Here is a 16,946-nt window from a genome sequence, read left to right as displayed (position 1 = left end):
CTATATTTTATAGAAGATATGTGAATGTGTTTTTTTATTCTTTGTAACAATTAAAAGAGTAAAAACAGCGCCAAACTGGACTAGTGGCAGCCAGTAGCATTACATCTTTAGGTATTTCGCAGTAGGTTGACGGCTGGGAATTCCTATTCCGGCTCTCTTTAGGATAAATAACGTAAGCAGTGAGTTTATTATACCAATGACGTGAATCAATGCCTCATTTTATTTGTCTACCTGTGGATAATCCGCATCTGTTAAAATCATTTTAGGCCGTAGAGTGTCTCCGTGTCACTTCTTAGAAATTTAATCCAGACCGACGAGGAGACTACCGCGACCGAGAATAACGGGGAAACGTTTTAGAATTGTTTCGACAAGTGACCAGGCCTTCGAGTTTACGACAAATAAGAAAACATTCTCTATAATCTGAGAAAACACTGGACAGAAATAGGGTTTAGACACTCTTCCTACCTTTGAACTGGCCGCACGTTTAAAAGATGAGTAACTGACCTCGTGGCGCAACGGTAGCGCGTCTGACTCCAGATCAGAAGGCTGCGTGTTCAAATCACGTCGGGGTCATACTATTACCATTATTTTTTTTTTCGGGCGACTTGCTACTTTCACTTCACTGTCCTTTCCTATGTGAGCAATAACGAAAAACGAGATGCGCTTACTTCAGAAGTGAAGCTTCAATTCAAAGTGTGGATTCGCTGGATAACACGGCTGAGAAAACGATCCGACAACAGCCATACGTAATAAGGCCGCGATTTGCCGATTAATCCCACCATCTCCGCCAACTACCTTTCAGTCTATGGTTTTATTAACTTCTAGTGTCATTATGTAGGTTTCGTGGCTTCGCCCTCAAAAAGCTGCAGTCACGATCAGGCAGTTATTTACTCAAGAGCCGCAGGTCTGCTATCTGACAGTAAGGCAGGCATTTGTTTTTGCCCAAACTTGTAAAGACAGCAAAGCGGACTAAGGAAACCTAATTTATATTGTTATACTTGGGTTTCACAATATTAAAAAGAGGAAGGGCTGGGTGGTCGTTTTCATATAATATACTTACAGTATATGCACGTATTTCACTTGGCTTCACAACGCCATGGGACTGCGAGTTTGAACCCTAGCTCATGTACTGCCCTTTTGAGGCTGTGTGTGGTACAAAGCGGGTGTTACGTCTACTTACTCTGAATTGACCCTATTGGTGAGACAGTGCGAGGGTGCTCTGAGATTAATTGGTTACCTGATAAAGGTTTGCTCCTGCCATGTGTCACCACAGGCTCTGGCTATCCGAAAACTGTAATAATCAGATTCAGCAAATAAAGTATAAAAATGGGAGAATTCAGAACAGAAATGCAGTAAGTAATTGGAGACTCTGCATTCTTGCTCGCTAGTATTACTTCTTGGCTCATTCTCCCATCAGCTCCTTTTTTGGGTTTTTGATACAGCTGGTCTGCCAATATGATTTTTACAATTAAAAACACTTGCAGTATCTACTTTGCCATTAAGTGTTTGGTGCTGCACTCATATAAATAAAGATGAGAGGGGTTCTTCAGGGCAGTGCCATATGGGTTCCCAAAAGACCCCTTCTTGTAAAGGTTCCAGAAAGAACCTATAGTTATTTAGATCTGTAACAGACTCCATTCACTAAATAACCATGAATAAATGGTAGCAGATTTGTGAACTACCAATAGGTTCCTGATTTTAAAAGGACTCTTGCTGCATACAATACCACAGGCTAAGTCCTGTCTTTTAATGTTAGTGTCCTGCTAGGTAGCCTACCATACATTAAAGAGTTATTTTTTTCAAAGCACAAAGAGTTAACTTTATATGTAAGGAACCCTTTTCAGAATGAAATGGTCATTTGTCAAACAAATGTTCAACAAGGAACCATACAATACAGAACAGAACAATAAAGTGCCATTAAAACATTATTTTTAAGAGTGTGGTTAGGTTAGGTGCCAGCACCCAATGAATCATTTTCTTTTGCTTTGCAGTCCCTTCTATATAAAGAATAATAAAAGCAAATGCATTAGACTTTGTGTTTTTTTTTTGTCCATCTTGCATGCTCTGTTGTTATGCCCACCATCTTCTATAATATTTCCCATGGGACTTAAGGGGATCTTGTTGGGCTCTAGGCTGTCACAACTATGTGACCTCTGATAAGATGCCACAATTAATTGTGAGCCCAACCAAGGATACTAGCCAACAGGTCCCAAGTAGTATGGAAAACAGCAAAATTATTTATAACCAGGTTGCAAAGAAAAGATGATAAAAATAAGAACACAATTTGTCACATAACCATAAATTGTCTGCTGCATGGTCTCCTCATGTGACATTCAAGGCTATTTGCTTTTATCTGTTTGATAACATCTTAATACCCTCTAGTGCTCTAACTTGCACTTTGAAATCCAGATTTTAACGATGACACTGGAAATGTTTGTTTCTCAGCACTACAGAAATTCCTCATTTCCCCAAATTATTATTTTTGCATATTTGGCTGACAAGGTTACATAATGAATCAGGACACCTAATGGGTGTTTATATACATTTTTTGTCAAAAACATAACGTGTCATAATGCGTCCTTCCCTGTTGAAATTGGGGCATATTGGGGCTTTTGAAAATGGGATTTGTTTGCGCGGCTAGTCATAGTCAATCCTCTAAAGCAGGGGTCCTCAGTCACAGTCCTGGAGGGCCACAGTGGCTGCAGGTTTTTGTTCTAACCTGATTGCTTAATTAGAAAGCAATTCTTGCCAATAATTTAATTTCATGGCTTGTTAGTGCTTTAACTCTGCTATGTCAGGTAATTCTTATATCCTGGATTTTCTTTCCCTTTCTAAGGATATCATCCAAATGATCTGAAGGCTAAAATGGATGAGTAATTCTCAGTCCTTTACTTTTTCCTCTTCAATTTCCTTCCAAGTATTTATTTTAACCCAATAGTGCATGATTACACACAGGTGTAAATTGTAACAAGCTAAATGGAGAAATGCTGGTCTCTTTTGTCATTTGCATGTTATTGCTAATTAGGAGCAATTCAAAACCAAGAATATGGCTGTTTAAGACTGAAATAAGCAATACGGGTTCAAAATCTTAATGGGCGAGACAACTAAAGTGAAACAGAAGTGTTACTTGAGCTTTAGTTGTCTCGCCCGTTAAGATTTTGAACCCTTATTGCTTATTTTAGTCTTAAACAGCCATATTATTGGTTTTGAATTGCTCCTAATTAGCAATAACATGCAAATGACAAAAGAGATTGGGTCAAAGCATAAACCTGCAGCCACTGCGGCCCTCCAGGGCTGTGATTGAGGACCCCTGCTCCAAAGGCATGCTCATACTGAATTTATAATTAATAGAATGTAGTCAAATGTTTCGCTCCATGAAGTGCCTCAGAGATATGCAAAAGGGTTCAGCAGTATGGTCGGTTCTCTTCTAACCATGTGGTCTTGGAGGATGAGCGGGTGCCTATGCGTGTCAGTCCTAATTTTACACTGAGGTCCCGTCCCGGGTAGGATCCCTAAACGATTGCATTGGGTTAAATGAATTGACAGGGGTTCCCAGAAAAAGAGAGTCCATGGGGGTATTCTATAAAAAACGTATTTAATTGCGTTAGACTAGCTCTGAATTTGATTATGCGGGATCGATATATAGTTGGGTGAATGTAGAGAAAAGCCAAGCAAAATGACACCTTTTATTGGCTAACTAGAAAGATTACAATATGCAAGCTTTCGAGGCAACTCAGGCCCCTTCTTCAGATTTGCCTGAAGAAGGGGCCTGAGTTGCCTCGAAAGCTTGCATATTGTAATCTTTCTAGTTAGCCAATAAAAGGTGTCATTTTGCTTGGCTTTTCTCTACATTCATAATGACTAACACGGTACAGCACCCTAGTACTATAGTTGGGTGAATTAAATTTCGATTAGTTTGGTGGATTATAATTGCTTTACTCAGAAATCGTTCACAGCCTTTTCTCTTTCTACTTCTTAAAATGTGCAATGGTGGTATTACAATACTTTTTTTTTTTTGAAAATATTTAGATGGTAAAAAAAATAAATCTTTGACTAATGGCATTTAAGTTCCAAATCGACTCTTATTTTGACACGGCGCATCAGCTTCAGGTACCGGAAGTCTTCTGTATTCTGTCATTACGATCAAGCGCTGCCTCGGATACCGCACGTGTCATTTTAAAGAGACCACGAAGGCATAGCTTTTGAACCGCTGCCTGTAAGTGCGAACTTTTATTACTAAATTATCTGAATGTGTTGTTGAAACTCTGCGGGCCAGCATGTTTCATCTGTCTCGAAGTTTTAAAGTGAATCGCAATCTGCTGTTTAACCTAATGCTTTGTACTATTCAGTATTTGACATTTTATTAGAATTAACGTTTCAAGTTTGAATCTTTATGTAACGTTACGAGTTAACGACTAGTTACTATTTTTTCGTGCTTAATGAGATACTATTGTATATTCACAATACATTGTAAATGTATTAAGATTAGCACAATCATCTTTGTTTTTATACTTCGCATAAAAATGTTATACATTTAGATTTCAGTGGTACATGAATGCTACGATTGTCAGTATTACGCTTTAGATATTGCATTTGTTTAATAATTTTACGGCTACATACTTTTATTGACTTGGTGTTCAAAAAGACGCTATATTAGGATGGCCATACCCACTATTTTTAATCTTCATATCTCGGGGTCCCGACGAACCGCTAGAAAATGGCCGACCAGTCTAGTTTTCCAGACGTTGTTTATTGCCTCATATCATTACACTGCTTTTGTTTTCATGGGGCAGATTGCGTAGCCTATCAAATTTAGCTGCCTTCACTACATTTTTTACGAAAGAAACTGCCTTACCAAATGAAACGACGTGCAGACATGTCCTTAGGTGTATTCTACGTATGAAGCTGATTGGCGACTTTAACCTGCCCCCTTTGACTAGGTGTGCCTTGTGGCGGACTGCCGTTCAGATCAGTATCGATGCATGCCTTGCGTCTCTTTGCCGGGGTACTGGATAATGCTAAAATTGAAAAATTAGATGGATGAGGTTTTTGTACATAACGGGGACGCATTATGGAAGTGTTTGCTTTGACAAATAGCATCACCACCTTTTTAATTTTAATGTCCAGAAATTTCCAAAGCATACAATCATCGACTTTGCATTGGCCCAGTAAGACCGTGTGTGTGTGTGTGTGATTGAAGGCGTCTTGTCCAAGGTTGTTTGTTTGCCTTGTGCCACAGTTACAACGTGAGTCCTAATTGGATAACTGAGTTAGGATGAGTGTAAAATGTTTTAAATCATGTTTGGTTGATAAATATTTGTAATTACTCAGTTGGACCTAAAGTGGAAAAATGGGAAGGCATGAAAATTACACTGTGACACCAGTATGCAAATCATATTTTTCTGCCATGGGTTTCATTAGTTGGCAGCACTGGATAACTATGACTGGAACGTCTGTGGAGGTTAAAAAGTAGTAAGACTGCTTCTAGGATTATCCAAGTACTCTTGTTTCAATGAGGCAGCCAGGCTAAAGAGTCTCATTACATTAAAAATAATTAATCACCAATACGAACAGAGACGAAATCATTGACCATAAAAATATAATGTACACATTTAGAGACTACTATAAATCCTTATTCTACTGAGTTCAAAGAAGACAATACACAATCTAATGCATTTCTGGATACATTACAGTTACCACAAATAAATACTTTTAATGCGGAGGAACTGGATAAACCTCTGGCGCTATCAGAATTACTAGATGCTATAAAGTCACAAGGCGGGAAAGTAGCAGTCCCTGATGGCTACCCTGCAGAATTTTATAAGAAATTCTCCACTCGGCTAGCTCCCCTCCTATTAGCAACATTTACAGAAGCTAGAGACAATCAAATTCTACCTCAAACTTTTCGGCAAGCATTAATCACCGTCTTCCCTAAACAAAATAAGGACTTATTACAATGTGCATCATACAGACCAGTTTTACTTCTGAATAATGATGTTAAGATACTCTCAAAAATCATAGCTAGAAGGATGGAGAAAGTGCTACCTTCTGTAATATCACAAGATCAAACTGGATTTATCAAGGGTCAACACTTATCCTCTAATCTTCGATGCCTGTTTAATGTAATATACTCACCAGCAAAGTCAAACACCCCAGAAATAATATTATAATTGGATGCAGAAAAAGCATTTGACATGATTGAATGGAAATACCTTTTCACTACATTAGAGAAATTTGGGTTTGGCCCGAACATTTGTGCATGGATCAAACTACTGTATACCAATCCAGAAACTTCAGTTTGTATTAACAATATTTGTTCAGACTACTTTAAATTAGAACGTGGTACCAGACAAGGATGCCCCTTGTCACCACTGCTATTTGCAATCGCCATTGAACCACTGGCGGTTCACAGTTGAAATGCAGATCAGATAAATGGAATTATCAGAGAAGGACTGGAACAGAAAATTTCTCTATATGCACATGATATGGTACTGTATATATCAGGCCCACAAAATTCTGTGCCTGCAGTCTTAACAGCACTTACAGAATTTCAAAGGATCTCTGGTCTCAGAATTAATTTGAATAAAAGTGTACTCTTTCCAGTGAATTCTCAAGCACACATTATTAGATCGGACACCTTCCCTTTTATTATTGCAGATCAGTTTAAATACTTAGGGGTAAACATCACAAGTAAACACAAAGCTCTTTATCAACAAAATTTCGCCGTCTGTATGGAAAAAGTTAAGCAAGACTTGCATAGATGGTCAACCCTTCATCTCACTCTAGCTGGAAGAATTAACATTGTTAAGATGAATATTCTTCCTAAGCTTCTTTTTATTTCAAAACATTTCAATATAGATCAATAAATCATTCTTTAAGCAATTAGATTCAACAATAACCTCATTTATTTGGAACTCAAAACATCCATGTATCAAAAGAGCGACCCTACAAAGACCTAAGGCAGAAGGTGGCATGACTCTACCTAACTTTCAGTTTTATTACTGAGCAGCAAACATACAAGCTATAAAAACCTGGACACAAATAGATGAACATACACAGGCATGGTCCGCAATAGAAGTAAAATCCTGCAGTACGTCTTTATATTCCCTGCTTTGTACCCCAACAAATGTAAGGTATCGGCAATATATACTAATAACCCAATTGTGCTTCATTAACTCAGAATATGGAACAAATGTAGAGAAAGCATTTTAAGATGGAGAAGCTGGCAGAGCAGAGCATTAAAAAGGAGGAAACCCAGCATCTGGTGATGTCCATGAGTTTAAGACTTCAGGCTGTCATTGCCAGCAAAGGGTTTTCAACCAAGTATTAGAAATGAACATTTTATTTCCAGTTATTTAATTTGTCCAATTACTTTTGAGCCCCTGAAATGAAGGGATTATGTTAAAAAAATGCTTTAGTTGCCTCACATTTTTATGCAATCGTTTTGTTCACCCCACTGAATTAAAGATGAAAGTCTGCACTTCAACTGCATCTGAGTTGTTTCATTTAAAATTCATTGTGGTAATGTACAGAACCAAAATTAGAAAAAAAGTTGTCTCTGTCCAAATATTTATGGACCTAATTGTATACTATGTGACCTCTACTGTGCTTTCAGGGTGATGATTGACCTCCAAGGTCAAAGGTCAACCTGTAGCCTGAAATTTGGTACACATATACTACGCTGAAACTCTACACTACAGCTTTATATTAAAAGTGAAGAGTTTTGGAATTATTACTGTTTTTATGTTATTGTAGAATCAATTCTTGGCAGCGGGCAGCAGGGCGGCTGTACAGGCGCCGTTCTCATCCCCACCACTTTCGCCGTTACTTCCCCTACTTCTTCATATCTTAAATCATTGTACACATATATGGTCAGTGAAGGTCAAGGGTCAACAGAGTAAGATCAAGTCAAGTGTATTCGCCGTTATTGTCAAGTATATATATATACAGTGCATCCAGAAAGTATTCACAGCACATCACTTTTTCCATATTTTGTTATGTTACAGCCTTATTCCAAAATGGATTTAATTCATTTTTTTTTCTCAGAATTCTACACACAATTCTGTGTGTAGAATTCATAATGACAACATGAAAAAAGTTTACTTGAGATTTTTGCAAATTTATTAAAAATAAAAAAATTGAGAAAGCACATGTACATAAGTATTCACAGCCTTTGCCATGAAGCTCAAAATTGAGCTCAGGTGCATCCTGTTTCCCCTGATCATCCTTGAGATGTTTCTGCAGCTTAATTGGAGTCCACCTGTGGTAATTTGAGTTGACTGGACATGATTTGGAAAGGCACACATCTGTCTATATAAGGTCCCACAGTTGACAGTTCATGTCAGAGCACAAACCAAGCATGAAATCAAAAGAATTGTCTGTAGACCTCCGAGACAGGATTGTCTCGAGGCACAAATCTGGGGAAGGTTACAGAAAAATTTCTGCTGCTTTGAAGGTCCCAATGAGCACAGTGGCCTCCATCATCTGTAAGTGGAAGAGGTTCAAAACCACCATGACTCTTCCTAGAGCTGGCCGGTCATCTAAACTGAGCAATCGGGGGAGAAGGGCCTTAGTCAGGGAGGTGACCAAGAACCCGATGGTCACTCTGTCAGAGCTCCAGAGATCCTCTGTGGAGAGTGGAGAACCTTCCAGAAGGACAACTATCTCTGCAGCAATCCACCAATCAGGCCTGTATGGTAGAGTGGCCAGACGGAAGCCACTCCTTAGTAAAAGGCACATGGCAGCCCACCTGGAGTTTGCCAAAAGGCACCTGAAGGACTCTCAGACCATGAGAAAGAAAATTCTCTGGTCTGATGAGACAAAGATTGAACTCTTTGGTGTGAATGCCAGCCGTCACTTTTGGAGGAAACCAGGCACCGCTCATCACCAGGCCAATACCATCCCTACAGTGAAGCATGGTGGTGGCAGCATCATGCTGTGGGGATGTTTTTCAGCGGCAGGGACTGGTAGACTAGTCAGGATAAAGGGAAAGATGACTGCAGCAATGTACAGAGACATCCTGGATGAAAACTATGAGGGGCCAAACAGGCCAAAATTCATATATTTTTGTACGAAAACTATTGGTTTATGCGTGAACATTATTGGTTTATGGATAATTACTATCGGTTTGCGTGCATACTTAACTGGTTTGCGTGTGAACAATACTGGTTTCATTCATATGAACTATATTGGTTCGTGTCCGTATATTATCGGTTTGTGCGTGAACTATATCCGTTTGTATATGCATAGCACTGGTTTGCATATACACTATATTGATTCGCGTGATATCAGTGGTTCCAGTACGTTTGTTATTGGTTTGTGAGTGAACTGCATTGGTTTACGCTCGCATATTATCGGTTTGCGTATGAACTATGTTGGTTTGCGTTCTGTGTTGGTCTAACGATGGATTTGTGTATGCACTATATTGGTTTCATGCACGTGTTATACTGGTTTCATGTGGGTAACATATCGGTTTTGCGCTTGAGCAACATTGGTTGTATGTGTGTACCATGTTGGTTTCTTATATGAAACATACTGGTTATGCGTGTGCACCCTATCGCAACTTTGTGTATCAACTACTGTATATCGGTTCTGCGTGCAAACTATATCGGTTGTTCACGTGATCTTCAGCGGAAATGGGAGGGGCAAAAAAACAGGAACTCAGTGGCCGGTAGAGTCATGGAGCGTGTAGAGAAGCTGACAGGAGATGGATCTGGGTTTACTTTAAACAGCCCAGTATTTTTTTTCCGTACAATAGGTTTGAGAAAGGACTTGGTGGTAATTATTACTATTTAATAGAATCTGCCATTGAGTGTGTAATGAACACAAAGCTGAAGTTAAGTACACATTTGGTAGTCTTTTTATGCGCTTCCAGCTACATGGTCGCTTGCAACCCGCGACTGTACTTTTCCACACAGCTTTTGCAAACTAGTTGCTTATTCTAAAGGCAAAATATTCTACATTTACGACTGATGCCTTTATCCAGTATAACATTTAGTTACTACTGGTTACATTTCTACTTTTGTCGGTTCAAGTCCTGATAGTGACACTGTGTGACCATGAGTATGTCACTTCACCTGTCTAGGCGGCACGGTGCGGGATCGCTGGGCATAAGAAATGTAACCAGTGGTAACTAAATGTTATACTGGATAAAGGCGTCAGTCGTAAATGTAGAATATTTTGTCTTTAGAATAAGTAACTAGTTTGCAAAAGCTGTGTGAAAAACTACAGTTGCGGGTTGCAAGCGAGCATGTAGCTGGAAGCGAATAAAAAGACTACCAAATGTGTACTTAACTTCAGCTTTGTGTTCATTACACACTCAATGGCAGATTCTATTAAATAGGATTTGGTGGTAATTATTACTTTCTCAAACCTATTGTACGGAAAAAAATACTGGGCTGTTTAAAGTAAACCCAGATCCGTCTCCTGTCAGCTTCTCTACACGCTCCATGACTTTACTGGCCCCTGAGTTCATGTTTCTTGCCCCGCCTATTTCCGTTGAAGATCACGTGAACAACCGATTTAGTTCATACACAAAGTTGCGATAGGGTGCGCACGCATAACCAGTATGTTTCATGCGAGAAACCGACATGGAACACACATACAACCAATAGAGTTCAAGCGCAAAACCGATATGTTACCCATATGAAACCAGTATAAGATGTGCATGAAACCAATATAGTGCATACACAACCGGCACAGAACGCAAACCAATATAGTTCATACGCAAACCGATAACATGCGAGCGTAAACCAATGCAATTCACTCACAAACCAATAATAAACGTACTGGAACCACTGATATACACACGCAAATCAATATAGTTCATATGCAAACCAGTGCTATGCATATACAAACGGATGTAGTTCACGCACAAACCGATAATATACGGACACGAACCAATATAGTTCATATGAATGAAACCAATATTGTACGCACGCAAACCAATTAAGTATGCACAAAAACCAATAGTAATTATCCATAAACCAATAATGTTCATGCGTAAACCAATAGTTTTCGTACAAAAATATATGATTTTTGGCCCGTTTGGCCCCTCATAGAAAACCTGCTCCAGAGCACTCTTGACCTCAGACTGGGGCGACGGTTCATCTTTCAACAGGACAATGACTCTAAGCACACAGCCAAGATATCAAAGGAGTGGCTTCAGGACAACTCTGTGAATGTCCTTGAGTGGCCCAGCCAGAGCCCAGACTTGAATCCAATTGAACATCTCTGGAGAGATCTTAAAATGGCTGTGCACCGATGCTTCCCATCCAACCTGATGGAGCTTGAGAGGTGCTGCAAAGATGAATGGGCGAAACTGGCCAAGGATAGGTGCGCCAAGCTTGTGGCATCATATTCAACAAGACTTGAGGCTGTAATTGCTGCCAAAGGTGCATCGACAAAGTATTGAGCAAAGGCTCTGAATACTTATGTACATGTGATTTCTCTTTTTTTTTTATTTTTAATAAATTTGCAAAAACCTCAAGTAAACTTTTTTCACGTTGTCATTATGGGGTGTTGTGTGTAAAATTCTGAGGATAAAAATGAATTTAATCCATTTTGGAATAAGGCTGTAACATAAAATGTGGAAAAAGTGATGCGCTGTGAATACTTTCTGGATGCACTGTATATATACACTGTGTATACAGTATATATACGAGAAAGAGAGAGAGTGTCAGTGAGGGACTGTTTAGGTGTGCATCTGCAATTTGAAAAAAACAGACAGGGCAGTTCTTTTTTATTTTTTTCAAAATACAAATAACCATTACCATTTTCTCATATACATATATATAGAGCTACAGTGGGGCAAAAAAGTATTTAGTCAGCCACCAATTGTGCAAGTTCTCCCACTTAAAAAGATGAGAGAGGCCTGTAATTTTCATCATAGGTATACCTCAACTATGAGAGACAAAATGAGAAAAAAAATCCAGAAAATCACATTGTCTGATTTTTAAAGAATTTATTTGCAAATTATGGTGGAAAATAAGTATTTGGTCACCCACAAATAAGCAAGATTTCTGGCTCTCACAGACCTGTAACTTCTTCTGTAAGAGGCTCCTCTGTCCTCCACTCGTTACCTGTATTAATGGCACCTGTTTGAACTTGTTACCAATATAAAAGACACCTGTCCACAACCTCAAACAGTCACACTCCAAACTCCACTATGGCCAAGACCAAAGAGTTGTCAAAGGACACCAGAAACAAAATTGTAGACCTGCACCAGGCTGGGAAGAATGAATCTGCAATAGGTAAGCAGCTTGGTGTGAAGAAATCAACTGTGGGAGCAATTATTAGAAAATGGAAGACATACAAGACCACTGATAATCTCCCTCGATCTGGGGCTCCACGCAAGATCTCACCCCGTGGGGTCAAAATGATCACAAGTACGGTGAGCAAAAATCCCAGAACCACACGGGGGGACCTAGTGAATGACCTGCAGAGAGCTGGGACCAAAGTAACAAAGGCTACCATCAATAACACACTACGCCGCCAGGGACTCAAATCACGTAGTGCCAGACGTGTCCCCCTACTTAAGCCAGTACATGTGCAGGCCCGTCTGAAGTTTGCTAGAGAGCATTTGGATGATCCAGAAGAGGATTGGGAGAATGTCATATGGTCAGATGAAACCAAAATAGAACGTTGTGTTTGGAGGAGAAAGAATGCTGAGTTGCATCCAAAGAACACCATACCTACTGTAAAGCATTGGGGTGGAAACATCATGCTTTAGGGCTGTTTTTCTGCAAAGAGACCAGGACGATTGATCCGTGTAAAGGAAAGAATGAATGGGGCCATGTATCGTCAGATTTTGAGTGAAAACCTCCTTCCATCAGCAAGGGCATTGAAGATGAAACGTGGCTGGGTCTTTCAGCATGACAATGATCCCAAACACACCGCCCGGTTAACGAAGGAGTGGCTTCGTAAGAAGCATTTCAAGGTCTTGGAGTGGCCTAGCCAGTCTCCAGATCTCAACCCCATAGAAAATCTTTGGAGGGAGTTGAAAGTCCGTGTTGCCCAGCGACAGTCCCAAAACATCACTGCTCTAGAGGAGATCTGCATGGAGGAATGGGCCAAAATACCAGCAACAGTGTGTGAAAACCTTGTGAAGACTTACAGAAAACGTTTGACCTCTGTCATTGCCAACAAAGGGTATATAACAAAGTATTGAGATGAACTTTTGTTATTGACCAAATACTTTTTTTCCACCATAATTTGCAAATAAATTCTTCAAAAATCAGACAATGTGATTTTTCTGGATTTTTTTTTTCTTATTTTGTCTCTCATAGTTGAGGTATACCTACGATGAAAATTACAGGCCTCTCTCATCTTTTTAAGTGGGACAACTTGCACAATTGGTGGCTGACTAAATACTTTTTTGCCCCACTGTATATATTAATACTAGCTGAGTTACTTGGAGTTGCCTGGAAGAGAAAGTGGTAGGTAATTACAAATTATATATCATCAAACTTTATTACCATAAAAACTTTTGTATTTAGTACACGACTATTATTAGAATTGCAAAGCATCATTGTATACTTCATTCTTGGGTTTCTCTCTTGAGCAAAGATACGTAAGTATCCTTTTAAAAATATGATGATTCCAGGTTCAAACTAGCCACCTTCAGTGATTGTCCATGTGCTTTGCTGATCGATATGGCAAAACTAAATATGTGAAGTAAGTGTAGGAGCATAAAACTAAATTAAAGATCTTATTAAATGATTGCAATGTTTGGCAGAAGAACATCTTCTGTCTTGAGTGTTTCACAGAGCCATAACTCCAGATTGCAATAAGCAGCCCCAGAGACAATGTGGTCTGAACTGTGGTGTCTTGGGGCCATCACAAAAATGGTAAAGGTCATGTTTTATTAAAGAAGAAGTAAAGGGAGGGAATTAAACCAAGATTTCTTGGTTCAAAAGCAGACATACCAAACATCACAACCTGCTGTTTCTGTTTATAGATCTATAGTATTCCTTGCCATTCGCTCTAATGCCAAGTTGACAGAACTGCACCAAAAGTGACACGTCAAAAACCTGGCTTATGGTGACAAGTACCTTTGTGGCAAATTTCAAGTCTGTGGCTTAAGAAACAAAGCTGAGCATAAAGTACATAAACAAGTAGTAATTCAGCTTTACTGATCTAGAGATATATGTATAAATATGTATAAGCATGATAAATTAAATTCTGCCAGTGGCATTATTCAAAAAATGTTGCTTTTGGTCCATTCATTCTAAAAGCTGATAATAATGGTATTTTAGTTATTTTCAAACTTATTAAAATACAGGGGAAGAGAAAGTGAGAGAGGCCAAAGTAAATGAGGCTGGATAAAGTTAAAGAAGATCTGAAGGTAAAGGGTTTGACTGAGGAGGAGGTACAGGACAGAGCTGTATGGAGAAGGTTGATTATGCACATTGATTCCACATAGAAGAGGGAAAAGAGGAAGAAGTTATTTTCTAACGTAGAAGAAATAACCAACAGTCAAACAAAACAAACAAAGTGTGTAAGCCATAAAATGATAGAGAAATTAGAAGCAGCCAGAATCTCAAACATATCTGAGTCAGTGATTGTGGGTGTTAGTGTTTGGTGGCACCCTGTGATGGACTGTTGAAGGTTGGTTCCTGCTTGGCTTCCAGTGTTGCGTGGATAGGCTCAGACCCCAGTGATCCTGGACTAAATTAAGGTGGTTTCGAAATGGAAGGATGGATGGACCTTTACCCATCATATTCTTTTATCACCCAGGGATCAAACTCATAACATATATCGATACTTAGGTAAATGTTCACAATTTTTTAGTCATTGTGTACTGAACAGAAATATGTAATTTAAACACTTTTTGAGATTTCCCTGAAAAATACACAACTGACATTTTTAAGAAGTTAGTATGCATAAAGACTTTTGTGATTGTGGTATGAGAATTGTAAAGTGTGTGTGTGTGTGTTTGTGTATATATATATATATATATATATATATATATATATATATATATATATATATATATATATATATATATATATATATAGACAATGTGTATACATGGGTGTTATATTGGGTCAAGTTAGGTGCTAACTCATTAGTAAGGCTTGATGAACCAAGTGATTGCCTGCGATGTGTCAAACTGATGTTCTTTATATCAGACTTATTGATATTGTAATGAAATGCTGTGCATGTGCTCTGGTGAGGCTTCTATAAAATATCTGATTAGTTGATTATTTTATAGTAGGGAGTGAAAGGTGGGGCAGAAAATGCATTTAGGATGTCTTGGTGTAGCCTTGAAAGTATTACTCAATTTTCTTTTTTAGAGAAGAAGAGAGAACTACCAACTCCAGAGAGGAGAGATCCCTGTCAAGGAGCCCAAATTTGTGTTGGCATATAATGGTGAAGAAGTATGATGCAACAAGCAGGAAGAAGACATGGATCTGCTAAACAGAGTCTTCATTGAAAGCTGAACTATGAAGGAAACATCTGTGCACATTAAACAAGAGAACTGTGAATGGGAATCTGGCCAGCCTAAACAGGAGTGTCTCTGCATTAATGAGGAAGGCTTTGAACTGGAGGCCATTACTTTCAAAAACAGCTCTAAGAAGTGTTCTATTGGCGTGAATAAGCAGAAACAGGAATTTGTAAATCTTGTTAAAGAAGAGGACATTATAGTGGAGTCTATCTCTGAATGTATGTGTCCTGGTGGGAAAGAAGAAACTGACCAGGCATCCACTCAGAGCACACACTGCTTTATTCTACAGGAGCATCATGCAATTGTGAAGTCTGAACCATCTATGACTGAGGAAGTGTCCAAGAGAAAACAGAATTTTCTTTCGTCTTCAAGTCATCTGGGAAAAAGTAAGTTAAAATGCTCTTTTTTTGGCAGTTGCAAATTAAAACTTTAGTTTTTGTGCAAAACCAAACATCCAACTCAATGAAGAATGGAAAAAAAATGATGTGCTAGAAGGTTAGCGCAAGCAACAAGAGGTTGAGGGATCTTTCCATTTCTCCCCTCTGTCGCTACCTTACATAATTTGCTGTCCTGCTTTGGCTCAAGACCATACTTCTCCAGGTGGTTGGAGTCGAAGGTTTTCCCCTTGACATCCTTCTCAATCTGCTGGAAGACAACTTCATTGAAGAGTCTCTTGGATGTCACCGGCACCTTGGTTCCTGGGGTTGCGCAGTACGACATGTAGGGCTTTAGTCAGAACCCTCCAGAGAGGGCACCATTTCCTGGTAGGTCATGAACTTGCTGTTTGAAACCAGCACTCAACTACGCTGGGCCACAGTTGCTGATGAAGGAGCGATGCCCGCATAGAACATCATTTTAAATGAATCTCGATTTAATGAAGTGTAAATCTCAGTATAACAAATGTTTTTTCAACCAAACATGGCCACCAAAGATAATAATGCGATGCAAAAAATACTTAATGCCGTCCATACACTTTCCGCACGTGGTCTCGGGAACCTTGCAACAGTTTGTCATTGTCCAACCCGCTATATCCTAATACAGGGTCATGGGGTCTGCTGGAGCCAATCCCAGCCAGCACAGGGCGCAAGGCAGGAACAAATCCCGGGCAGGGCGCCAATCTACTGTGAAGAGAGAGTCAGTCTGTTGTGAAATTTCTGGTCTCACGCAGTCTCAGTGAATTTGTATGCACGACATTATACACATAGCTGAATTCTGAGTGTTGTTTCCTGATACTGTACTGTTCAAGTGTCCTAGCATTTCACAAAGCTTTCTTTGAGATGAACAAAAAAAGTGAGAAACAGTGTCAGTTTACTGTATGCTTGAGTGGTGTCCATGAATTCAAACAAGACACAGGAGAACCAAAATAAACAAAAATATTACTGTATTTATTAATAACAGAAGGAACAGCAACATCAAGAGGATGTAGGAATGCTACACAAAAGGATAAAGCAACAAAACCTAAGCTTCAGGGCCTTATCCAATAAAGTCCCAAATCACT

At 39.2% G+C, this 16,946-nt stretch overlaps 1 protein-coding gene and 1 non-coding gene across 2 annotated transcripts in view; both read left to right on the top strand.

Moving 5' to 3' along the window:
- The first annotated feature begins 501 nt into the window (after positions 1-501).
- On the top strand, positions 502-573 carry trnaw-cca (transfer RNA tryptophan (anticodon CCA)). The gene has a single exon. It is a non-coding gene; the product is annotated as a tRNA-Trp (tRNA).
- Positions 574-4,106: 3,533 nt separating this feature from the next.
- Positions 4,107-16,946, top strand: part of LOC114664119 (zinc finger protein OZF-like) — a 36,381-nt gene continuing 23,541 nt past the window's right edge. Inside the window, exons 1-2 of the mRNA XM_051929051.1 lie at positions 4,107-4,216; positions 15,297-15,834. Of these exons, the coding sequence (XP_051785011.1) occupies positions 15,447-15,834 (388 nt within the window). The 5' untranslated portion in view covers positions 4,107-4,216; positions 15,297-15,446. The remainder of the gene's footprint in view (positions 4,217-15,296; positions 15,835-16,946) is intronic.

This window comes from Erpetoichthys calabaricus, chromosome 1 (genome assembly GCF_900747795.2).
Source record: "Erpetoichthys calabaricus chromosome 1, fErpCal1.3, whole genome shotgun sequence".
Lineage (NCBI taxonomy): Eukaryota > Metazoa > Chordata > Cladistia > Polypteriformes > Polypteridae > Erpetoichthys > Erpetoichthys calabaricus.
Note: the sequence above shows the minus strand (reverse complement) of the source record. Positions and strands in the feature narration are given on the sequence as shown.